The sequence below is a fragment of the Neltuma alba genome, unplaced genomic scaffold (genome assembly GCF_004799145.2).
Source record: "Neltuma alba isolate B1F8T4 unplaced genomic scaffold, ASM479914v2 tig00012745_pilon, whole genome shotgun sequence".
Classification (NCBI taxonomy): Eukaryota; Viridiplantae; Streptophyta; class Magnoliopsida; order Fabales; family Fabaceae; genus Neltuma; species Neltuma alba.
In genome coordinates, this window is record NW_021637161.1 from 71,893 (window position 1) to 97,832 (window position 25,940).

At 36.9% G+C, this 25,940-nt stretch overlaps 5 protein-coding genes across 11 annotated transcripts; 4 read left to right on the top strand and 1 right to left on the bottom strand.

Annotated features, from left to right (window-relative positions):
• The first annotated feature begins 295 nt into the window (after window positions 1-295).
• Window positions 296-8,575, top strand: LOC114730616 (proteasome subunit beta type-2-A). Of its 2 annotated transcripts, XM_028917729.1 has the most exons (4): window positions 296-472; window positions 560-683; window positions 2,769-3,125; window positions 8,553-8,575. In XM_028917729.1, exons 1-3 carry the CDS (start codon window positions 315-317, stop codon window positions 3,108-3,110), a joined length of 624 nt encoding a protein of 207 aa, XP_028773562.1. In that variant the 5' UTR covers window positions 296-314; the 3' UTR covers window positions 3,111-3,125; window positions 8,553-8,575. The 2 variants fall into 2 exon arrangements, with proteins under 2 accessions (XP_028773562.1, XP_028773561.1); XM_028917728.1 differs by lacking the exon at window positions 8,553-8,575 and having other exon boundaries at window positions 2,769-3,377.
• On the top strand, window positions 4,929-11,548 carry LOC114730611 (probable RNA helicase SDE3). Of its 6 annotated transcripts, none has more exons than XM_028917717.1 (6): window positions 4,929-5,034; window positions 5,221-5,354; window positions 5,912-6,738; window positions 7,655-7,828; window positions 9,268-10,722; window positions 11,162-11,548. In XM_028917717.1, the coding sequence occupies exons 3-6, from the start codon at window positions 5,971-5,973 to the stop codon at window positions 11,390-11,392; spliced, it is 2,628 nt and encodes an 875-aa protein (XP_028773550.1). In that variant the 5' UTR covers window positions 4,929-5,034; window positions 5,221-5,354; window positions 5,912-5,970; the 3' UTR covers window positions 11,393-11,548. The 6 variants fall into 6 exon arrangements, with proteins under 6 accessions (XP_028773550.1, XP_028773552.1, XP_028773551.1 ...); XM_028917719.1 differs by having other exon boundaries at window positions 5,221-5,350; XM_028917718.1 differs by having other exon boundaries at window positions 5,253-5,354.
• A 4,581-nt stretch (window positions 11,549-16,129) lies between these two features.
• Window positions 16,130-17,330, top strand: LOC114730617 (non-specific lipid-transfer protein-like protein At2g13820). The gene is made up of 3 exons (XM_028917730.1): window positions 16,130-16,573; window positions 16,849-16,893; window positions 16,983-17,330. The coding sequence occupies exons 1-3, from the start codon at window positions 16,261-16,263 to the stop codon at window positions 17,108-17,110; spliced, it is 486 nt and encodes a 161-aa protein (XP_028773563.1). The 5' UTR covers window positions 16,130-16,260; the 3' UTR covers window positions 17,111-17,330.
• Window positions 17,331-18,845: 1,515 nt separating this feature from the next.
• LOC114730590 (protein CDC73 homolog) lies at window positions 18,846-20,671 on the bottom strand. The gene is made up of 3 exons (XM_028917689.1): window positions 19,605-20,671; window positions 19,378-19,460; window positions 18,846-19,252 (listed from the first exon to the last, which is right to left on the bottom strand). The coding sequence occupies exons 1-3, from the start codon at window positions 20,584-20,586 to the stop codon at window positions 19,160-19,162; spliced, it is 1,158 nt and encodes a 385-aa protein (XP_028773522.1). The 5' UTR covers window positions 20,587-20,671; the 3' UTR covers window positions 18,846-19,159.
• An 895-nt stretch (window positions 20,672-21,566) lies between these two features.
• LOC114730586 (uncharacterized) lies at window positions 21,567-22,297 on the top strand. Its single transcript, XM_028917682.1, has one exon. The coding sequence runs from the start codon at window positions 21,567-21,569 to the stop codon at window positions 22,080-22,082; it is 516 nt and encodes a 171-aa protein (XP_028773515.1). The 3' UTR covers window positions 22,083-22,297.
• Window positions 22,298-25,940: the final 3,643 nt, after the last annotated feature.

Consider the following 25,940-nt stretch of genomic DNA (forward strand, 5'->3'; position numbering starts at 1 on the left):
AACAACAGTCATGATATTTTTATATTTTTGCAAAAATTTAAATTAAGCGTAAGATAAGCTAAAGAGTGCCGCGGGCGAGATCCATTTTCCTGTGGTGACCCGTTGATCACCAAGCGAATGAGAACCCGAACCTCCAACCCGCCCATTAACCCGCCCCATGAAAAACGCCAACTGGTTCCTCACGAAGGCTTATACCTGTACTATTTCATTCACGGGGCGAGGCCGACGAAGGGCGGGACCGCGGGAGCCAAATAGGCAAATACTAGTATAACAGAACAAAACAAACCCAAAGCGCGAAGAAGCAGATCGCGGAGATGGAATGCGTTTTTGGTCTTGTCGGCAACGACTTCGTGGTTGTGGCGGCCGATACCTCGGCAGTGCACAGCATCCTTGTACACAAGTCTAATGAGGACAAGATCATGGTCCTCGATTCTCACAAGCTCATTGCCGCTAGTGGTGAGCCGGGAGACAGGTCCCACCTTTACTCCTGTCTTTCTCAGTTCCTTTCTTTTTTGTTGGGATATTGGCGTTGAGTGAATTACGATTCGTTGTGATGTAGGGTTCAGTTCACGGAGTACATACAGAAGAATGTGGCGCTCTATCAGTTCCGTAATGGGATCCCTTTGACCACTTCTGCTGCTGCTAATTTCACTCGTGGTGAGCTCGCCACTGCTTTGCGCAAGGTATATATATATTCGTTCCCTTTCCCTCTTTCTAGCTAGTTGGGCATTGCACTCGGTTGACGGGATAAAAGTTAGGATTTGGGGTTTAAACTTGAGCCTTTAAGCCCCTCTGTTTGTGTATTTTAGTTTTCAAAATTTTGGAGCACTTGGTGTTGAGAAGTAAGGTTTCTTCTCAAGAAGCATACCTTGGACAGTTGGACTGGATGTTTATATTCCGAAAGAACTTATACGCAGTGGCTTATATTCTCACTTTCATTTCTCAATCAAAAGTGGACAATATCAATAGCATTATATGATTTTAACAGCTCAATGGAATATGAGAAAATGTATCTAATTATAGTGCTTTGTATCGGCGCTTATAAGAGGTGGTCGGATTAGCATGACACTTACCATTACCTAGTATCTACATGCTATGTATCTCCGATGGGAATTGCACTTCTGGATGTAGTTGATGAATATTTGTTCTGACAAATCCACAAAACATTTTGCTTAGTTGGCCCTACGTAGCAGATGGCTGATGCTATACAGTCATGGATAATTATATAACTTGCCTTTTACGGTCTCAGCATGTACTCTGGTGTGAGTTCCTGATTTTCTTGCATAAATCTTTTTATGAAATAATATATTCTGATTCAACTAGAAAGAATAGTAAAGGAGGACTTGCATAACTCAAATGTTACTTGCTGTTGTTAGCTGCTGCTAGGCTTATGTTGTCCTCTAGCCTGAAAACCTTCTGTTAATGAAAGTAATATTCTTTTCTCCAATATTCTTTTAGGATCTGAAAGAATCATAGAATCATAGCCACTTTAAGCATTGCTTATATTCTTTTCTCTAATGTTTTACCCAACTTCCTTGTACAAAATGTCTTCACTTGCTTAAAGAGCTATTTTCATTCTTGCTTGCCTGGGAATTCATTAGGGAAATTGTCTTTAGCTAGTTGTAATTTTATGCATATTTAGTTCACTTATTGTTGAAAAGTGTTGAAAAACAAGAGTTTGTGCAATAAGATACTCAAAGCCATTGTCTAGTGTTACTAGTTACCACTCCGAGCTGTTATGATATATTGACTTTTGGAATATGTTTAGCCTCTTTAAATATGCAAGAGATTTCTCCTCTTATGAACAATTGTGAATAGCTCCTTATTTGGCATGCAAGTACTTCAATTATCTTGTTATTTAATGTTGACAAGTTATGAATATGATTCATGAAGAATGCTTCTAGTTGCCAATAACCCTCATTCTTGTCCAATAAATGTTTTCATGAATGGCTTCCCAGTTTTAACTTATAAATATTATGCCAGTACATTATACCCACAAGTAACCATAATCTATGAGTCTGCATACCCCCCCTTCTTTCTCAAATTTACAAAGCCCTGTCAATCTTGTAAAATACTTATAACCTTTGCCTATAAATGCCAGAACTCTATCCTGCTTTATTCTGTGCTTCTCTGTTGCTTATAACAAATCATTAGCTCTATGCTATGCTTAGTTAAACTGTTGGATTTACATAGCTTCAGCAGGTACTTTTATAGATTTGCCACTCGAAACAAAGTAACGCATGCCCATGGGCACTCACTTCTATGTCTGAATCCTTTTGCATGCATTTGTATTTGTATTTCTGGGTTGAAACGAGATATGGACTGAAGTTTGATGCTTCCTTGGAGACCTACTCATCTCTACTTGTTTTACAAGTCTTGATTAAAGGTCTTTGAACATTTTCGTGCTGCCAAAAAAATGTTGTTTACGGAGGTCAACTTCCCTCCTCCTGCTTCCCTAAGTCCTGTACCAGCCTCTTTATGGAGGTCGTTGAATATTTGATTTGGAGACTCAATTTTGTAGCATTTTACGGCCATAATAAAGTTTTATCGCATTTGAGTAGGCCGAAAACAAGAACAGAACAAAACAAAAACACCAACCAACCTGTAACATCTAAAAGATCGCTTTTATTACTTTTTGGGCGAAAAAAGATTACCTTTAATGCATGTATCTAATTGGTGTTCATATGCTTGCGTGTATGTTGTATATAATTCATTAACATGTACACTGGACGATAAATTGATTTCTGTGAGACTTTGATTTTCTTCAGAACCCATACTTTGTGAACATCCTTCTGGCTGGTTATGACAAAGAAACAGGCCCATCCCTCTACTATATTGATTACATTGCTTCACTCCACAAGGTTGAGAAGGGAGCCTTTGGTTATGGCTCATATTTTTCGCTATCAATGATGGACAGACACTTCCATAGTGGGATGTCAGTGGAAGAAGCAATTGATTTGGTTGATAAATGCATTATGGAAATCAGATCCAGACTGGTTGTGGCTCCTCCTAACTTTGTCATAAAGATCGTTGACAAGGATGGAGCAAGAGAGTATGCATGGCGACAATCAGTGGAGGACACACAAGCCCCTCCAGCTTCTGTTCACTGATCAGTAGGTTTTTTTTTTTGTGGGGGCCCCTTGCACTTTCTTCTGCCCACTTAAGTTGTAATGTGTTTGTGGTATCCTGACAAATCTCGGCCTTTGAATACCTAAAAGGTGGATCTTTTGTTAATTCACGTCTAACCAGGACGATTTACGACTTGATGAGTGCATCAATTTCATTTGCATTGAGAAATTTAGATGAATTGGGGTTGGTATGTCCCGTTTGATATTGGATGAGTTCTTGAAGAAAGTGGGAGAAGTAGGCTTTTGAAAGTATGCTTGGTATGCTCATAAAAATGTGTATTTTGTATTATGACGAGACTCAAATATCGTCGTTAATTAGGATAAAAGTCTGTTTTCTTAAAGTCCTTTAAGTTTACAAAAATAGAATCCAAACATGCAGTAAATTGTAAGGAAATTCGCCTTTGAAAATGCTTAAATTGATTAATCAGGAGGTTCGCAATATTAATTTCTTGGTGGTTTTGAAATAACAATCATTTGAGGTTATGTAAATAGATTAGAGAATAGTCTAAGCAGAATAGATTATCCGGTACTAAAATAACTTTGCATTAAAATATTAAGATGAAAGGGGAGTTCAAAATCCAAGAAAAACAGTTGAACCAAATCCGATAGAAATGCAGCTGATCGATTTTCTGTACGGCTCAATTTGGTTTGGTCCATGTGAAAGAATTGATTCCAAAACTATCGTAGTACTGCTTGATTTGCATAAAATATCCGTAGCACATAATATAAGACCCTATTTGATTTTTATTTTGATTCTAAATATAAGATTCCAATTCATTTTATCTATCATAATTACACATTTTTTTCTAAAGTAACCCTTCTAACAATGATAGTTTTAGTCAATATACTTGATTAGCAAGGATATTTTAGGAAAAACAACACCTATTTAGGACAAATAACTAACTCAACTTACTTCTTTAATCTTCTCAAATTAGTCAATTGGGTCTTATAATTAGGACCGGAGGTAGTATAAGCGTAAATTGTCCTAGGGTGAGAATTGGATATATTAAATTAAAATTAATATATTTTAAATATTCTTTATAATTATTCATATGTCACGGCTCATGAGAGTCCAATATATTTTTTTAAAGTTAATTGTAGTGGGGACAGAATGGAGAGCAGTGATGAGGTTGTTTGAAATGGCTGATAAACAATTTTTTAATCATAATTTATAAAATATAAAGTAAATATATGAAATGAGTTTTGTATCACGTAAAATATTATCTCTGGTCTTTAATATAAGACCTGTTTGACTTTTATTTTGGTTCTAAATATAAGATCCCAGTCCATTTTGACTCTCATATTTATGTATTTTTTCCCAATGTAGTCCTTCTAATAATAATAATTTTAGTCATCACACTTGATTATCAAGGATATTTTAGGAAAGACAACACTTATTTATTACAAATAACTAACTTAATTTATTTTTTTAATCTTTTCAAATTAGCCAACTAGCTCTTATAATTTGGATTTGAGGTAGTATGTTCATGATAATAGTAAGTAGATGCAAACTATGCTTATGGCCTGTTTGGTATGAGCGTTAAAAATCACTTATAAACAATTTTACATGAGTCAAGACAAAAAATTTTTTATACATTTATTTTATTATTGATAAAGTTATTTGTAAGTTATCTTAAACAGCTCTGTTATTACTCCTTAGCTCGTACGCAGCCACTCGCCTTCAACCGTGCAGACCATTATGCCCTTGGAGAGTTTGCAAATGACTATCTTAGCCGATGCGTTCCTTTATATACTGATGATCCTAGTATCCTACAGTGTCATGCCTCTTCGGCCTTGAAGAACTCCGACCCTCATGGCTCTTCAGACCGAAGTAGGAGAATGAGAATGCGAGCGTGCTATAGAGAAGAAATTGACGAATTACTGCGGCGAAGACTTGAGCGATAAGGTTGTATCTCCTGCTTTCGTTTATATGAAATTCATTTTTGTGAAGGATTATTTACCTCTCGGGGGAACTAAAGAGTGTTTGATGCATTTGCTCAATGAGAAGAAGGAATCGAACGATAAAAGTAGTTCGATCACAAAAATATAATGTTAATTTTTTCATCAGTTAACTCCGCTCTTTGTTTTCCAGGCACTTCATTTTCAGTGGGTTATTTTGCCTAGGATGCTTGGGCTTCGATTGAAGACGGGTTCCGTTTACCTCTGTCGTTAGGAGCTTCTCATCATCGTTACACAGACAGTCATTTCTTCATTTGTGCCGTGTAGGTTCGTTGTTATGATACCGTAGAAGTCCTTCGTAGTGCACATTCTTTCGTTTTTACCTGCATATGTTTATTGAGGATAACTGTGTAATTCAGGAATTAAAAAAAAAAAATTCATACGTCAAATTTTATCTCCTCGGCTTCCTGAGATGGATAAAACCACTTTAGCGTATAAATTTCTTTCCACTCTCATCTTTCTCATCCCTCTAACCCTTCCCAGGGCTTCTGGGGTTTCTTTATTTCTTCTATTTTCCCCCGTTTTACGCCAACCTTTTGGGGTTTCTCACATTGATATGTGTTTGGTTAATCAAGTTTTGGAAAGGATCGGAGGTGGTTGAAATGTTCGTGGCTCTGTGATGTTAAGTATTTCTCTAATCAATTTTATTTATTGCTTTGCATTTGTTTTCTTCAGTGAAGCTTTTCTTCATTGATTGATGCCTTGTTTTTAGTAGTGTATAGCGTTGTGGACTTTTAGCTACTCTCCCTCCCTACCTTCCGTGTTTTATCCTTTGTTGTAAAGCTTACTCTACAATTTCTTATTTCTTATATATTTTTATGCAGAACTAAACTGAAGTTGTGTCCAGCAGATTTTTTTGGGTGAAAGTATACAGCAGATTTAAATGAGTACTTCAGATGAAGAACGCTCGGTTATAGGAAGCAAGGCAGATATAGGGTTTCTAGATTTTGAGGAAGAGAAATCTGTCTATAGTTATGCTCCAAACGAAGAGGATCCTATTGTCATATCTGTCCCATTCCCGTTAGTGAATGAGAAACCGCAATCCATATGTGTTGGCCATACTGCTGTGGATGTAATAACGATCAAGAACACCACAAATGAACCAGTGGAACTGTGGAGTGTTCATATTTTTGCTTCAAGTCCAGAGGACTGTTTCACACTTTCTCTGATGGAACCTCCATCAGCAAATTCAAATGCGGATATTATTCAAGGTTTTCTTGAGTCTTTCTCCTTGGAGGACAGGATGCTTCAACCTGGTGAGATTTTGAAAGTGTGGTTGTCTTGCAAAACAAAGGAACTGGGATTGCACACCACAATTGTATATGTTGACGCAGGGGATGCGAGAATAGAAAGGACGGTTTTTCTCTTAGCTGAAGATAAAATCTCCCAGTCTTTGGCTTCCAGAAAGCCTTATTCAAAAGGAAGAAAGAAAGAGAAATTCGTTGTAAATACTTATGTTTCTGGGTCACGCCCTAGGAGGAAGGGAAATCGTGAGTATAAGAACAAGCTTCCAACATATGACATTCCCAAGGAAATAAGAGAAACACTAGAGGGCAATCAGATCCCTGATGCTATTGAAAGAGGTCTTACAAGGAAGAACTATGCTTCTTATTTCAAAACATTAGTTATGATGGAAGAGCTACAGTTGGAGGTAATCTTATCTGCTTACAAAAATTCTAATAGCTGTTTTTATGACCAAAAAAATGGGTTAAAGGGCATTTTCACTGTTAAACTATTCTTGTAGGAGCACGAGATACCATAAACTATCAAGTAGTATTACCTTCAAACTAAAGGAAAAAAAAAACATTGCAATGTTGCCTCTGTCGTTAAGGGAGCAAATGTTCATTAACTGGATGGTATGGGGCCCTCACACATATCCAAGTAGCAAACAGTAGCATCTAGGCGGCAAACTGTGCAACCATCTTTTTTTATTTTTAAATCTCTTTTACTCTTCTTCTTTGATATCCTTCTTTATTGTCAGCTTTTTTACCTACCTGTACAATGCAAAACCAATTTGTCACTTGAAAAGGGCAATACCCATCCCTCTGGTGATTTTTGGATTGGTCCGGCATCAATGGCAAAACTTTCAGCTTATTTCATGTTCTTTCCTAATTTTTTAAAATGGAGTTCTCAGTTCCGAGTTTTTGGGGTTTTGTTTCTTTGGCCATTGGATTTTATTTCTGGGGTTATACTGTTGGATAGGAGAGGCTTTAGAATGAAACTTGGTGGTGGGCCTCTCAACTTTGAAGCAAAATTGTCCCCATTGTCTTGCTCGATCCAACTAGCGGCATTTGTTTTCTTGGATTTCTGTTGCTGCACGCCTATGCCACCTAGATGTTAGTTGTTTGCCGCCTTCCTTCCTTTTTAGGGTGGGGATGACATTGCAACTTTTTTATGAATTTGAGGGTAATATTGCACCACTTAATAGTTTAGGATACCCAGTGCTTTTGTGAGAATAGTTCAAGGGCAAAAATGTACTTTAACCCCAAAAAAAGGAAAAGAGAAGAAAAGAAAATAATCTGATCTTTGTTTCTATTATTTGCTTGACTAGTGACTTATGCTTTTAGGAAGACATGAGGACCTATGATATGGAATGCGTAACTATGAGGAAAAGGACGTATCAATTCTTGTCTTTGGAGGTTCCAGGGCTTGCTGAGAGAAGACCGTCACTGGTTCATGGGGACTTTATTTTTGCCAAGCTAGCCTCTGAACATGATAATGATAACACGCCTGCTTACCAGGTTTGTTCTTAGTGACAGATATGGCATGTCCTGTGTTCGCTTAATTTTAATTTAAAGCCTGGAAGTGCTGTTTCATGCTAGTTACCAGAATGTGGTTTTATGAGCTATTCATCATATGCTAACATTACAGGCTCCTAGTTAGTTACACATTGTCTAATTTGCTGTTGCAAATGATATCAATGGTTTTCTATCTGTATTTAATAAAAAAGGTGGAGGCCCCCGTGTCTTTGATGTATCAATATAATGACCCTGGAACGCAGAAAACTGCCTCACATCACTTTAGGTATTTATGCTGATAATGTTAGATAATATTTGGATTGATAGATATAATTGAGGGGTAACTATAGATTGATTTGGCTTCTCCAAAGTGCATACAATTTTGCCTTTAGATACAATTAAAAGTTGAGATGAATATATATATCAATATAACAGAAGTCTGTTACAACAAGAAATGATATCTTTCATGCAATTATCCACTTTCCAATTAAATCTGTGCGACAGTTATAATGCTATATACTTTTCATGGGGTCTTCATTTACTCTATAACATTCATTTATCAATTCAATCCCTTGAACTTTTCTACGACACTCCACTTTCATTTTCCTTCTCCAACTTTTACTAATGAATTGCTTTTTAATTCTCCTGTCAAAAGCGCTGGCAGAGTTTTAATTTAATATTGAATGTTTTGTTTTTAATTGACAACCTCCCAGGCTGAACTTACATAATTTTTTTTTTTTTGGGGCCAGACATAAAAACTGTGTTTAGTACCTTATAGGCATAATACATTTTGATTTTCTAGTAATCAATCTTCTTGGACTTTCCTAAACCATGTAGTTCTCTTAGGGTTTTACTTCTACCTCAGTTATCTTAAAACTACCTAAAATAAAGATGTATGATCTAATAGGAATCATAATCAAGATTTTTCATTCCAAAATTATTAAATTATCTTATTTAAGTAAGGATATCTAGAGTATTTTTAGATTTATTTTGAATTTGAATTTGAATTTGAATAAGGATTAATTAGGATTTAGTAGGACATATTCTTTTATCTTATCTTTTAGGATCAGAGAATTTATCTGGGACTAGGACTAGGGTTCTATTACTAGACCTAGGATTACTCACTTGTAGACCTTTTTCATGAATTGAATGATGTTGAGAATTGCATTCACTTTATCCCTTTCATTTCTCCTTCAATTCATCTTTATTTTCTCCCTCTTTCTTCCCAAATTCTCCCTCCTTAACCCCCCCTTCCCTCTACTGTTCCACACCAATATCTCTAAAAATAATTCCTAAGAAAGTGATAATAAATTTATTGCAAAGAAACAGCATACATGAATGAATTATTTTGCACTGCATCATTTATTACTTGCAAATATGCCTGTATTATTTATGCCAAGGATTTTCAGCCTATGATGCTCAATTGAAGTGGACTTTTGCAGGGTTTTGTCCACCGTGTTGAGGCTGATGAAGTACATTTGAAGTTTCACCCTCATTTTCATTCAGTCCACAAAGAAGAAGATCTCTACAACGTTCACTTCACGTATAATAGGCTCAATATGAGACGGTTATATCAGGCAATTGAGGCTGCAGAAAACCTGGGAAGTGAATTCCTATTTCCGCATGAGACATCTAGAAGGAGGCGCATTGAAACCTCTCATTTGGTGCCTATTTCTGGTAATATTAATGAGGAGCAGATGCTTGCTATCAAGAAGATTCTTCGATGCAAAGGTGCACCTCCTTATCTGATTCATGGTCCTCCAGGTACAGGAAAGACTAGTACAGTAGTCGAAGCGGTCCTCCAGCTCTACAAAAATCATAGGAAAGCTCGTATTCTCATCTGTGCACCGTCAAATAGTGCTGCGGACTACCTACTCGAGAAACTCCTTGGTCAAAAGGCTGTAAAATTTCGAGATGAGGAAATATTTAGGCTTAATGCATCTACGAGGGCTTATGATGATATCAAACCTGAGCTTATCCGGTTCTGCTGCTTTGATGAGTCTGTGTTCAAATGTCCTCCAGTCAGTGCTCTCATGCAATTTAAGATCATAGTATCAACTTATATGAGTGCCTGTCTTCTTTATGCTGAAGATGTCATTCGAGGTCACTTTTCACACATTTTCTTGGATGAGGCTGGCCAAGCTTCAGAACCAGAAACCATGATCCCTATATCTCATCTCTGCAAAAGGGAGACTGTTGTTGTTCTCGCTGGAGACCCAATGCAGTTGGGTCCAGTAATATACTCCAAGGAAGCAGAAACCAATGGATTGGGAAAATCATACTTGGAAAGACTGTTTGAATGTGAATTATATTCCTATGGAGATGATAATTATTTAACCAGATTGATTAGAAACTATAGATGTCACCCACAAATATTACATCTCCCTTCCAGAATGTTTTATGAAGGAGAATTGATTGCATGTAGGGATGATACTAGTTCTTTGTTGCTGAATGAGGACTTCCTCCCAAATAAGGAGTTCCCTGTTCTCTTCTTCGGCATCCAAGGATGTGATGAGAGAGAAGGGTGTAATCCATCATGGTTCAACCGAGTTGAAGTGAGTAAGGTCATAGAACTAGTCAAGAGGCTCACAGCCGGTGGAAATATGAAGGAAGAAGACATTGGGATTATAACACCATATAGGCAGCAAGTACTTAAGATAAAGCAGACACTTGAAAGTATAGATTTGCCGGAGATCAAAGTTGGAAGTGTTGAGCAGTTTCAGGGACAGGAGAGACGAGTTATTATAATATCAACTGTTCGCTCAACAATCAAACATAATGACTTCGACAGAGTGCACTGTTTAGGTTTCCTGAGCAATCATAGAAGATTTAACGTTGCTATAACTCGTGCCATATCACTGCTGATTATTATTGGGAACCCTCACATAATCTCTCGGGTATTTCCTTTTCTCTAACAATTTATGATCAGGGAAATGATTTAATTATTTTATGATCAATTTTATGCTGTGCTGATTATAAATAAGCATCCGCTGATAGTCTCTAGTATTGCTTTTTCACTAACAAGTCATGATTAACTAACTGAATTGACCTTTAAAAAAAAAAAAGAGAGAATTTAACCATTTTATGATCAACTTTATGTCACAAATGTGGAAACTTGACCTTATATAGCTGTTGCAATGTTGGATTACATCCAAATCAAGTATCTTATTTTATTGGTGTGTTCTCATATCTGCTTGACACACCACCATTGATCAGGACGCCACCAGAAAGGAAGGCATGTTAGCGAGAGACATTTCTGCTGCTTAAAATCATTTCTCTGGTAGTGACATGGCCAAGCATGATTTTGATAAATTATTTTTGCTTGTCATATGACAGGACTACTATTGGCACAAACTCTTGTGGCATTGTGTGGACAATTCATCTTATCTTGGTTGTTCTCTTCCTGAAAGACTGGAGGTTCAGGAGGACTCTGGCTTCAAAAATTTTCAAGAAAACTCATTGCCCTCTGAAGATGTGCCGTGGGGTCAAGATTCACCACAATCTGATTCCGAGTTGCCTAAACCAGCTGGCACTGATGAAGCTGAATGGTCTGATGGTTGGAAGTAGTCTATCTGTCTAGTGCTTAGAGTGGGAATCGGTATATTCGTTCAGGTTTACTAACTTACGCGCTTTTCGGCTTTTTGTGAGGCTTTCACACGATTTGACACTTGTATTAGATTGCATCGAATGAACACCTCTTCATCTTGCAATTTTCCTGTCTAATTTTGTGCTTTGGCATGCGTGTTATTCTCCATTGAAGCAGACTATTTGTCAGGCCAAAAAAAAAAAAAACCAAAGACTGATTGTCAGGGCGAAAAATATTAAGAATAAATATTGCAAAAATAATCATGCAAGTGAGCTAGGGCTGACATGGCCATGGTAACGGTCTAACAGACATGGAAGAAGCGATGTCGCTGCTTGTGTTGACATTGGGGGGATGGACTGGCTGGCTATGACTTCCGGCTTCGAAGGAAGGATTCGAGTCATAGAACTGCCCTTCAGACATTTCATAATTAATTACAAGAGCTGAATAATTAGGAATAAAAAAAAATTAAATTGGTAATTTATTACAAATATGTGTTAATTTATCCAAACTATCATTTATTTGGAACTATTTTTCAGTGAGAATTCTTTACAATCAATAAAAATGTTTTGAAAAAAAATGAGAAACAAAATAAATTGAGATTTTATATTTAGTATCAAATCTAATCTTAGTTCTCATATTAATGGCCGTATGTAATACTTTCCAATGGCTGTCTTTTTTTTTTGGGTTTTTTTTGGGGGGGACGCTTTATATGCACACTTTTTCCCCATATCTGGGTTGAGCCGCACTGCAAGAATGTGTGCGCGCACTGGCTGTTTGGGGATGAGCAGTTGTCTTGCTTCAGTGGCGAATAAATGATATTAATTCATTATTCAGAGTAAATTTTTCAACATCTCCAACTGTTAAGGGTGATTTCCTTTTCTTCTACAACTGATTGTGGAGTCCTGGAACAAAATTGAGGATTCTAAACGAATTGATTGTTCGATAGTCAATTCTCTTTTCTTCCAAATACTTTATTGCTCTTTTTATGTAACATCTGAAACGGAAATTATTATGAACCTAAAATAGTAAAATTTTATCTCATTAAAATGTGATTCGATCTATCAATTTCAAACGAGATATTCATTCCAAACATAATTGAACTTTGTGATAAAAGCTCAATGAATTCTAGATTTATTAGTTCAAAATAATCTAGCTTCAACTATTAAAAATAACCTGCTTTTGTGATTTGAATATCTGGGAACTAAATAAAGCCTCATGTTATTCCAATTCACTGGTATGCATCACAATATATGAGGAATACTTCCCGATGTGGACATGAAGTAATATGATAAAATTTCCAAGTGCAAGAGTGCGCACAAACACAGACGCATATTAGAACACATGCAAACAAAACCAGTACTTTAGAACAAGTCCAGAAGCAATCAGAAGAAAAGGAAAGAGAGTGTAAGATGGCATGGAAGATGATGGAGTGAGTGGAGAATGGCCTGCTGAAGCCATTGTAGAAGATGGAGTATTAGAAACGAGTGATGGAAAAGAAGGTGGCTTCACAAGTGGAGCTGCATCAGATAAAGGGGCCTCAGAAAAGGATGCGATTGTTGAAGGGATAACAGGGAGAAGCTGCTAGAAAGTAGAATATGATGTCGGTGTCAAATTTCAGATAAGCTTACTATTCAAATCTGATACATTCATGCCTCACAAAAATCATCTGTTGTTCTTTAATATCAAGAAGTAATCATATGATATGTCACAAGTTCAAATTCTAATGATGTCAATATCTCAAAAACTTGATGGTAGTAATTTCTCTGAGTCTCCTAGTCTTAACATAAATATCCTGGCTTTACAAGACAAATGAATTTATTGAGTTCACCAAGGGAAGGGGCATGTTAGCATTATTAATGAACATAAATAAACAGATTTCCAAAGGCAAAAAAAAAAAAATCAAAACTATAAGATTTAGAAGCTTGCTTACTTTTGCAGTGAAGAAAGAGGACCATTAGAAATGCTACAAACTTGAGAGGGATAGGTGGCCAAAATTCTTTTGATTGGAAAGATGAAGTGAGCAGTGCCATTGAGAAAAGGACAAAAGCAGTCCATGCCACCACCTTTAAGTGACCTGAAGGCTTCGCAACACTGGCTAGTTGGTAAGGATTCATTGGGATTGCTATTTATCATAAAACTCATGCAAGGAGTGAAACTGGTAAGCATTGAGGAAGCACAACGTGGAATCTTCGTCTGAGCAATGGATGGTTCAGCCATGGCTATATTGATAGCTAATATCAGAATCACTAAACCCTTCATCTCTAGATATTCCCTTTTCAGTTTTGGCTTGTGGGGCTTGATTAAGAACCTTAGGTCAAAATGGGGTTTTGGAAATTTGATGATTGGATTAGAGAAGGCAAGGGGATTTATAGACGAGATAAAGAAAGAAAAGCTTTTAGGAGTTGGATTTGAAGAACTAAACTGATATGACTAAATCTGTGAGATGTGAAAGAGTTGGGAGCATTAATTGTGTGACCTTCAAATAGCCCAATTTAGCTCAACATATTATGTTGATCAAGTGGCATCTGAAACTCCTTAACCTCAATTTGAGTGTCAAAATTTTTAATTGGTAACTTTGTTTGATCTTCTGTTGGATCAGTCATTCACCTAGTCCTTCTTAAATATTTAACATTAATTGTAATTAGGTCACTCTGAAATTGAATCTTGAATCTTGATGGAGAATGTTCGCGTCACTATGTGGTTATCAAAGCATAGTAGTTGATCAACTAGTCAATTCACGAGATTGGTGCAATTGTTGTCTTGTTAACTTGCTGCGTTTTATCAAAAGAAAGCAAAGAAAGTTAAACCTAAATAATTTCAACGAACATTTATTGCATTTATATGCGGAAAATTATGGAGCAGGTGAGATTTGTGACTAATTTTCATCAATAAAAACACAGGGTACCTAGAGCTCCAACTATCTCTATTGCGAGTGAGGTTGCGTCGAGTAATCAAATTAGTAATAATAGCTGAAGTTAATAAAGCAACATTTTGTGGATAAATATTATAAGGAGATTAAATCAACTAACTGAGAATTCTTTTAAAAACTTGTTTGTATTAATTTTAACATCCTACCAGTAGGCATGTTAAAATTTTCTATAGATTTATTTATTTTATTATTGATTTTTTTGAGTGTAGCTCAAAAACCTTCCCAACTTTAATCCCCCATCCTTCGGGCTTGGCGATTTTATAATCCAATTCCATTGTATGCAAATACTATAATGTATTATACCTCACTTTGGGCCCAAATTAAAAACAGTTTTTCAACCCAAAATCTTATGGTACAGACCCCATCAGAAGAGCCCATGATCATTAGCATTTAGCAGGATATACATGGGCTGAATCAAGCCCAACATTAGCCCAAGCCAGCTCAATGGTTCCATTTTTCTGATAAAAATACTCATATAAATATATCTGTAGAAGTTATAAAATGTCACGACTGATGAAAAATATGGTTTGGTTTGAACTTCATGTAAATTGCTCATAATCAACTCTAAATGGATTTCTGGTATTTAAAAAAAAAAACTCTAGCCGGATTGAATGCATCAAACAAATAAACAAATGAAGTTACTTTCAATTCTGTTACTAACAAAAATTAATCTAATTAGTAAGAAGTTGGCTCATAATTTATAAAGTCATAAATTTGAATTTCATTGCCAATGTAAAAACCTTCTTCGTAGCTATCTGTAAGTATCTCCATAAATATTTTTTGAGTTTGAAAACATATCATAACCTTAGTAAGTCATGGGACCCAATTGACCTGGATTTTTTTTTTTTTACATAAAAAAAATATTTTCAATTCTGTTGACCAATTCTACGTCTTCTTCCAAAAAAAATGCTAACCATTATCGTGCAAGTTAGGCAACTGTAACGAACTTTTCAGCGTGAACAGTTTTTCTAACTTTACTTTCTGAAATTTTGATACCTCATTTTCATGCTTTCTTAAATCACGCGGCACGACATGCTGCATGTCACCTCATGTTGTCCATTTCACCAAAGAAATTTTGACTTTCGTGGTCACTGGTTTCAGATTCGGAAATTAAAGACAGCTTCTATGCTTTAGTTGGTAGTTGAGTTCAAGTCTAAACATGAAACTTATTTTTCTTCTTGATTGACGCGTATGATTTAAAAACGTAGTTCAATTTTTTAAATTGACCAGTCTACACTTAAAATTTGCATGTCAAAAAATAAACCCACATTCCAAAAATAAATAAATAAAATTACCAACGGGGGCTAACTCATGGAAAGGTGCTCTATTTGATAAGAGTTTTTATAGTTATTCCGTTAACCAAGCTTCAATCTCAACAGTAAAGAAGTTGGATGTTTGACAAACATGTAAAACTGGAAAAAAAAAACCATTAATATTAAAATCATTATAGTCGTTTTCATTCGGTTAATTAGAAGAACAGAGAAGAGAAACACCAAGCGGCGGTTCATTCCATTCTGCTATTATTATTCCTGAGCTATGTTTCCCAGAAAAAGGCTGGCTTAGAAGAGCTTAAAGAGCACGTAATTATGAGACAAGTCAACAAGAAAAAGTTTGATGAGCTGCAAAAGCAAAGCCGGTGCAATGAAGCGACGTCGTATGGAAAAAATGTCAAAGTCTCCGAGTTTGAACGCACGCACCGAATACCAAAACAGTAGCTGTTAGAAGAAGTAGGAGAAGCAGTTCACCAACATAACTAAACTCCGCCCTCTTTCTCATTGTCGCTTTCTCTGCCTCCTTTTCCTACATAAACCTCTCTCACCCTCCCAAGCTAAACCAATCGAACACAGTCCTCTTCTTCCACAGCATTAAATTAATTAGTATTAGCTCAATCCAGATTAAGAGTTGCAGAAAGTAGCAGAAATGGCTCGCATGGGTGTGGTTGTGGGGGTGATGGTGGTGGCGATGTTGTGCGCAGGAGTTTCTGCGCAATCGAGCTGCACAAACGTGTTGGTGAGTCTAGCGCCATGCCTCAGTTACATACAAGGCAATTCTTCAACCCCATCATCATCATGCTGCTCACAGCTTAGCAGCGTGGTTCGATCACAACCACAGTGCTTGTGTCAAGTCCTCAACGCTGGTGGCTCCTCCATGGGCATCAACATCAACCAAACTCAGGCTCTGGCTTTGCCTTCTGCCTGCAAGGTTCAGACCCCACCAACCTCTCAGTGTAAAGGTATGACCTTTTCTTCACATTAACATCAAGTTTTGCTTCCAATTATGCTAGTCCCTCGCTGGGGATACCAACAACTATCAATTAGCTCAAGGGTAAATATATGGATTGATCAAATTTTAACTCTCTTAAGCCCATATTTTGAATGAGTTGCGTTGGATGATATAGTTGATAGATAAGATAAATCATGAATCCAATACGGCCATCGCTTCAATCACTGCTTCCTATTTTGATTCGTAACCTTAAGCTAATATGAACAATGATGGGTTGGACTGCAGCTGCTTCGCCGGCCGGCTCACCTGCTGCGGAGTCTCCGAACGCAGGTACTTTCATTATTAATATTCATCCCAATGGAAGATAATACAGTGAGTATATTTAGGCCTCATTTTCTGGATTGTTCATGCTATTTCAGGATCAGGATCTAATAATGTGCCCTCACCAGATAATGGCTCATCCCATGGCAATTCCATCAAGTTATCTATTCCTCTCGTGTTGATTGGTTTTGCCGCAGCTCACGCATCCATTTTCAGAACATACTGATTCTGATTCTTTCAGCCTCGTATATTCCATTTTTGACATGCTGTTATTCACTTGCTATTGATATGAGTGTTCTTGTGTGCATAATGTATTGATCTCCTCTAGGCCCAAGAGTTCAATAATTATCATTCGTTCTTGTGATTTTACGTAGTTCTGTATTGTGAACAGAGTCTTGTCTCTCTTCCCTTTATCAATAAAGATGGCTTATATCTTGCATTTGCCACTGTGATCGTATTATCAATTTAACATCACACATATTGTCCCTCTCTGCATCCCTTCGAAGAAAGTATCCCTTCACCCGACCACTCTGCGGCACTTGTACAATGCACCTTGTTTGCGAGAAAAGAAGGAATTGTTCAAAAGCGAGAAAATGTCAAACAGTTCAAATAAACAATCGACGAAAGTTCATAACATGAAATCCGAGAATTTGAAGTGTAGACAAACATCCAGTTCAAACTGCGTATTCTGCCGAACTTTCATTTTGCTATAATAATTGAAGACGACAAAGATTAAATGCCGAACTACTGCATAGAAGCTCTGTATACATATCCACTACTACCTCCGGTTCTTAATAAAAAGTTGTTTGATTTTTATTTTTAATTTGAGATATAACTCCTCCAACTTAATTGGTTTATTATATTTATCTATTTTTTTTCAGATAATTATTGTAATAATGATAATTTTAACCAATACACTTCATTAGTAATAATATTTTTTTAAAAATAATATATATTTATTACAAATAACTTATTTAACTAGTTTTCTTAATCCATTCAAATTAATAGTATTTAAACTAAGAAACTCCCAAACTTTGTGGCGAAACTCATTACAGCATTTTACGAACAAAGGTCCGCAGAATCATAGAGCTCAGTTTCTTTCGGAAGAATATAATCTTATGACAGATTCCGGTTCAGTCCTATCAAGCAAAAGGTTTTCCTACAGCCTTTGGTATGTTAAATAATTGGCAGAAAGTGACATTCAAGACTCCTTTAAAGAGCTATATTTCACTCCCTTTAGATCATAGATAAAGGAATTGGAAGCACTTCAGCACAGCACTTGAACAAGGTTCCGGATAAACCATAGCAGTAACATACTAGCAATGATAAAACTTCTTCCTCATCTTCTACTCTCATTAATTACTTCATGTACTTTTTTTTTCACCTTCTCCCTTTGATTTCGTAGGTAAGCATATAACTAGAAAGTAAAGCCCCCATTCTTACAAGCCTTGTTCTGGTAAACAGCATATAAGCATTCATCGCTTTCCCTAGAACAGCCATAACAGCACCAACAGATTTTCAGTCCTACATACAAAAGCCGGGAAAGAACGAACACACATATTCGGATCAGACTATTAAGGTTTTAGGACCTCACCGCAGACTGGAAGAGAAAAAATATAACCAAATTGTACAATCAATGTCCTCGGACTGCTGGGAGTGCATCGCAGAATTTCGGGGCAATGATCGCAATAAAAACTTGGATCCACAAATTTGTAACTTAGCTTCCATGATATCAAAAAGTAAAAGATAGGCACGATATACACCTTGTGTTGCGGTCAGCTAAATTAGCTTCCATAATATCAAAAAGTAAAAGATAGGCACAACATACACCTTGTGTTGCGGTCAGCTAGACATGATCCTAAAACTGCACGCTCACTGAGTAAAAAGATGGACATTTGATTTCTTGACACCTCGCTCAAATGTCCATCTCCAAAAATAAATAAATAAAGAATCACAAGGTAAACAAAAATATAAAACTCTGATTTTATTCTTTCTATGATATACATCCAAAAATACCTGAATAAAATCAAAGTTTTCTACAATTCTTAGCATATAAATTAGTTATACAGAACAAACATGACTATTTCTCCTTCTCTGTACAAAGCCATGAAATTCGTTAATGAATCAAATGCTATCAAAATTGAAGCAACTAAAAAATCATTTGAACTACTCATTTTATAGGAACAACACAAGGCATCAACAAAAATTTGCAATATTCAGCACAAGCAGCTAGATAACAAATGTTACATAATGTGATCCCTTAAGACGTTACACATCATGAATGTGTTCGTGACCGAACAAATTCTTCTAGTCTATCCCACACCTCCAATGCTGCAGCCCTGTCTTGGTGTCTTTTGTTCTTACTTATCTGCCAACAAATATGAAATGTATACTCAGAGTGAATGTTAGAGCTGAAAAGAGAGGGAGATAATAAATCAACACCGTGAAATAAAAATCATTGACCAACAGTAGTAAGGGATACAAAAAGCCCACCGAAATTATCTTTACATTCCATTGCTTTACATTCTTTGCCGACTCCAAACTGTCATCTTCAAAACGCATATAAAATCCAATAACTGCAAGAACATTAACAGATTACTACACCTAGCTCCAATTCAACCAAAAAGTACAGATAATAAACACAGTTATGCTCGCAAATTGCAGCAACGATTCGATATGCTGAATAAGAAAATTTAATGACAACACAAATTTCAACTCACTCTTGTTAAATATTTCAACGTGGTCTTTGAAAGGCCAGTCCTTAAACTGCCATTCTTTGCCCAATACGAAAACTGCCACTACCCGATCCCAGTCTTCCGCTTTGAGGGCAGATGGCTTATCCCTCACTTCATAAGCAGTAACCACCCTGTCCCTACTAAGCTTCTTCTGCACTGTCACGCAATCTGGCCGTGCACCCTTCATCTGCTTCACCTTGACGTCAGTCGGTATATAAACCCCATCCTCCAAAAATTCCTTCACATTGTAAATGGTAATCAGAGTCTGAAACGCACTGGGCACCAAAATTATCGGCACCCCTTCACCTATCTTACTGCCCTTCAAGTGCATTTTGGGTTTTGGAGTAGCATCGTACCCCATCTCATCTCCAAACCCTAAACCCCGCTCATCCGCCCCCATCAACCGACTCTTAGCAACAAGCCCATCTTTTCTCTGCTGCGACTCGATTCTCTGCCTCTCCTCTTCGCGCTTCGTTGCCGCAACCAGAACGCTGTAGAAATCCCTATTTTTGCATTCCAGCAACGCCTCGCGGTCCTTCAACGGTCTTTCGGCTGCCTTAATCATCGACATGAAATCCAATTTCTTATCATCCGGGACAGCGGCCAAGTCGGTGCTGACACGATTTGTAGCAAAAGCAGGCTCTTCGGGACGGTACTCGATGGAATCAGTAGAGGATATCTTACCCTGGAGGTATTCGAGGAGGGGTTTTCGGTCCGGGAAGGTAACGGCAGGGATTCCAAGGGAGACGGTGTTCTGAATGTAATCGGTGTGCTTAAGGTGGTGATTCTTGATGTAGTGAACTAGGGTTTCGAGGGTGTAACGGTTGCCCTTGGTTGAGCGGTAAGCAGTCTCAACGGAGCAAGGAAAAGAGTATTCATTACCGAATCGGAACTCGCCGCCGAACCGAACTATCTTCTCCAGCTCGCCTCGGATGGTGAAGTCCCTCAGAGCAGATAGGGGATCCATCGGAGAGCTCAAACCTGTGAGTTCACCGGAGTCGCTACTAAGCCAGAAGAGAGATTGCGAGACTGTTAATTCGGCCCCAAATCCATGTAAAATGCTCCAATTTTATTACCTGGCCATCTTACTACTTTTAATTACGTATTGACCTGTTTAACCAATGTGGTTAAAAATAGTTACATGTTTTTATTTTTTAATCTATGACTACTATTTTTGACCCAAAAAATGTCATGTGGTTAGCTACGGGCATACTCAAGGTCTATATCTTCGCTCTGTTCTGTGAAGATTGACTTATGATCAAGTTAGTGGGTGTTTTTGATGTTGAATCTTTTTTGTTTTTGCTTTTGCCGACGTTTTTGATGTTGGATCTGGTTGGTTGATAGCTCATCGCATTGATTAGGTTGTCCGCCTTCTAAGTTCTGCCACTGTCATAATCACCTTTTTTTTGTTGTTATAATTACTTAAGGCCATTCGTTTGGGCCTCAAAGAATGTGCAAAACTTGTACCTACAGTCCTACAGTTTTACCATCTTATTATTTTCTTTACGAGAGAAAGCTAGCAAGACGATTTAGGGTTGAAGAGTATTTGTAAGAAAAAATGGAATGTTTTAGACATTTTGCTTTATGGGTGTAAACTATACATATGGTTGAGGGTTCTTTATTTATTTCTAGACACGGCCACACTAGGGCCTTCAAGAGCCCACACCATTTAACACATATACAACGTAACCATACAGGAGCGCTGTTCTTCATTTTGAGCCTTGGGATTATGGGCTTACACTGTTGGGCTTACTCTAACACGGGCCCTCCCCCTAATGGGCCTTTCCCCCATCAATCCACAAGCCTCCTCCCGCCTTGCTTGACTGGTTGACTGAGCTTTCAACCTTTGAGAAGATATTATTACATACTGCCCGGACGATATTCGTTTTGTCGTGTCTGTTATTAAACCCGACCTGCAATTTGCAAAGGTCATTTACACATCTATATATGAATGCCTCAGGAATATCCGTGCGATCATTTAACCTCTCAGACGCGGAAGACGTGCTGAAATGGGCGGGTGACGATAGAGTGACCCAATACCTGCCATGGAGCTCCTTGAAAACTAAAGAAGAAGCCGTTTCCTTCATTGAGAAGGTTGCTGTACCCCATCCATGGCGTCGATCCATATGTCTGAACAATCGGTCCATTGGATATGTATCGGCGAAGCCGGGGGCCGGTGACGACCGGTGCAGGGGGCACGTTAGCTATGCTGTGGGTGCGGATCACTGGGGAAAAGGGAGGGTGGCGGAGGCTTTGAGGATGGCTATCCCTCTGGTCTTCAAACAATTCCCCCAGCTGTACAGGATTGAGGCTTTGGTGGACGTTGACAATAAAGGGTCCCAGAGGGTGCTTCAGAAACCAGGGTTTGCTGAGGAAGGGTTGCTCCGGAAATATGGCTTTTGTAAGGGTCAGGTGAGGGATTTCCTCATCTACAGCTTCTTGGCTACTGATAAGCTTCTGTGATCTTAATTGATTTTGCTTAGCCACGAGCCTTTACTTGTTTGTTTATATCACCAATCATTTCCAGAAGCAAGGGGATAGATTAATTACATTTTGTCCTAGCTTTATTTCTACTGGCGGATTTTTTGTTTTTGATTTTGCAGTATGGAGTATAATTTATTACTTTTACTATAGAACAATTTAATGCCCTGTATTAATGTGCTTATACTGTTATTTTATTACTAGGGGGGGGGGGGGTTCATTGATTTCATGAACAATTTAATGGACTTTATTAATGTCTGTATTTATCAGTTATACTACGTACGTGCATTCCTCTAATAATAAATAGCTCTAGAATTGAATCATCGGGCGTATTAAATGTTAGTTAATTATTAAAATATTGACGCGTGTCACCTGCCAAAACCAGGTTCATATGTGTTGCTTGGTTCATGAGGAATGTTCTTGTACAAATTAAAGTAATGAAATGTAGGAGAATATATGATCATGAGGGGGTTGGCTCAATGGGTGACTTGGCTTATGAACCTTTGTAATTATTGGGTTTTTTTATTTTTAACTAACAAAAAAAGTCACGCAAATATTCCTTTGATCCTGTATATAAGCTTTAAATAATCAAATTACATTTAACAAACTAGCAGTTAAATAGTTAAAAATGATAAATAGGTTAGAAATGGTTTTTTTTCAGAAATTTATCCTTATTTATTAAGAGAGTAAATGAGAGAGGCAATAAATAAAAAATGATAAAAGAAAATATGTAGAGGTAATATTAATAAGAGAGAGGAAGTACTAAATACAGCCAATTAAAAGCAAAATAGAAAAAAAAAAAGTAATAAATGTTCAGACAAACTTTAAAATAAAGCTTCTATTTTGGACTAGATCTTTTTTAAAAAAAAAAGAGAGTTTATATATAGGGCTGGAAGGAGTAAATTTACAACTTAACTCTTCAGAAACACACAAAGTGAGCTAATGATCGTGCCATGAGTCATATTCGATATTTTCCCCCCCTATATCTTAATGAACAGATTGCTATATATATGCATGCAATTTTTCGCTATAAATTTAAAGTTACATGCATGGTTTATTCTACATTTTATATCTCTAGATGAAAGCACACAAGTAATAACTCACAAGCACATATAAGAATACTGTGAATACTATGGTACGAGAGAAGAAGAAGACAGAAACAGAGAACAAGTACTCGTGAGTTTTATATATATATATATATATATATATATATATATATATATATATATAAGTAAGAGGCACCCAGTACCTCAATTTTTTTTTTCAAGAGTACCCAGCACCTCAATCTTTTTTTAGTGCAATTTTATTCACCATTTTTTTTTTGGTGTAATTTTACCCATTTGCAATGGTCCTCTAACATTTGTTAATACAAACATGTTTAAAAAAAAGTCTAGTTCTTGAATATGTATTCAAGAAAACCAGTTCTCGAATATATATTCAAGAAAAACAAATAATTCAGATAAAGGTAATTTTAATGTTGACCGTGAGTTGAAAGTTAGCTCGGGGCAACATTACTACGAAATGTACACTTTAAGGGTGACATTGAAACCCAAAAAATTTCTGGACACCCATATCTCTTGCATGAATACTTCCGGGGTAAAAATGCACCTTATCCCAATTATTTTTACCCCGGAAGTATTCATGCAAGAGCTATATGGGTGTACATTCGGAAGTTTTTTTGCGTCTTAATGTCACTCTAGAAGTGTAAATTTCGTAGTAATGTTGTCTTAAGCTAACTTTCAACTCACGGTCAACATTAAAATTACTTTTCTCTGAACTATTTTTCTTGAATATATATTAGAGAACTAGTCTTCTCGAATACATATTCGAGAACTAGACTTTTTTAAAAAAAAAATGTTTGTGTTAATAGATATTAGAGGACCGTTGCAAATAGGTAAAATTGCACACACAAAAAAGATGGGGAGTAAAGTTGCACAAAAAAAAAAAAAGATTGGGGTGTTGGGAGCTCCTGAAAAAAAAAAAAGGATTGAGGTGTTTGGTGCCTCTTTACCCTATAAAACATTTAGCCGCTCAACATACTATAAACACAAACACAAATCTCAAACTTACAATCCACGAAATCTAATAATACAATAAACAGAATAGATATGAAACATGAAGTATATTGGGTGAACTTTAATTTGACCCTGAGCCTCTACACAAGAGAGCATATAATTCTGCTCTAATTTAATTAAATTTGAAACATGAATATTTCATAATTACACACGCAATTTCTTCTTCTTCTTTTTTTTCCCTTGTTCCCTTTTGTACGAAGTCGGCAATGTTTGTAGCTATTAGGCAATTGGCACGTTGTGGTTGTGCCTTAGAAAATGATATCACCAACAATGGCATTTTCTCCTTTCTCGTGTCTTTTTTTTTTTTTAAAAAAAAATCTGATTCTTTCATAATGGATATTGTAATCTTCTAACCTAGTTTTTCATTCAATATAATCTTTTCATTTCATATTATAATTTTTTACTTACATCTTAGAGAAATCGTGACAAAAAAAAAATTCTCAAGATACTTGTTGCATATTGCAGATATTTGAGATTCTTTAATCATGGACGCGTTTAAATGTCGTCAAACACTCATAAAAAATTAGCCAAAAAATAACAAGTAATCGAATAATTAATCAAACTATATATACAAAGAAAAGTTCGCTATGTATAATGTCAATAAAAATATTGTCGTCGTGAGCTGGAAGCAAAAATTTACGGTCTTTTCTTCAAGAGCGTGAAATTCCAAATTATACTTGTCTTGTCCGAATTCATACGCGCACTCATTTTTAAATAGTTTCAATGGTCCAGTTAAACCTTAATAATAAAAAAGCAGCCTGGGTATGAGTTATTATTATTATTATTTAAAATGTACAAAACACTTTTGAATGAGTTACCTCCGAGGCTCCGATTGGGCTTGAGAATCTAAACTGATCTGGTTCTGGAATCCTATTCACGGAGGCACTGCGACGCAGAGATCGAAACTCCCGTTACTCTATAACGCCATGTTAGCTTCTTCTTGTGACTCAGAGATGACAGAGATAGCCCCACTGAATCAGAGAAACTCATTTTTCTCCTCCCCCATTTCCCCCTGTCACATGGAAATTACGCGGGAGATCGCCATGGCTGCTACCAATGTGGTTTTATCTATCGAATAAAAGCCTTTTATTTCATCACTCTTTTCTCTGTAATGAACCCGCCAACCGTTACCTACCTTGCAAACTCCTGCTTTCTCTCTCTAAAATGCCTCTCATTTTCTCTGTTGTCACTGTATGTTCGGGATTCCTCCATTAAAAAAATAAAGTTAAAAACATAAGCCGCATGGCCTCAATGCATGAAGAGAGAGAGAGGGAGAGAGAGAGAGAGAGACTTCTTCATCAATTACACTCAGATCCTTGCGTTCAAGCTGGGAAGTTGAGTGTCTTCCAAATTACACTTGCGAGTCTAGGCTGGTATTTGTCTGGATTCGGAAGCAGTTTCAGCTGAGGTAGTATTCCAAGACACGAGTTCGAGAAACTGAAAGGGAAATAATATCTATGCATATATATATATATATATATATATGTAGACACACACGTATGTAGTAGTATATACAAAATGTAGAATTAAAAGAAGGAACAAAACCACAAGCCCGCCTCTTGTACTTGGTGGTGCCTGATGATGCATGCAGGTCTGGTCATATGAGCATGACTAGTGTGAGCCTCGTTGCATGTCGTTTCTGAGCACCCTGTGATTCTATCCTCCTCAGAAACAGGCAAAGGAAGGCCCGGAAAGCCGGGGGAAAAGTTATCCTTTTTCCTCCTTTTTCTGCTTACTCATTTATGTTCTCTGTCTTGTTTAGAGA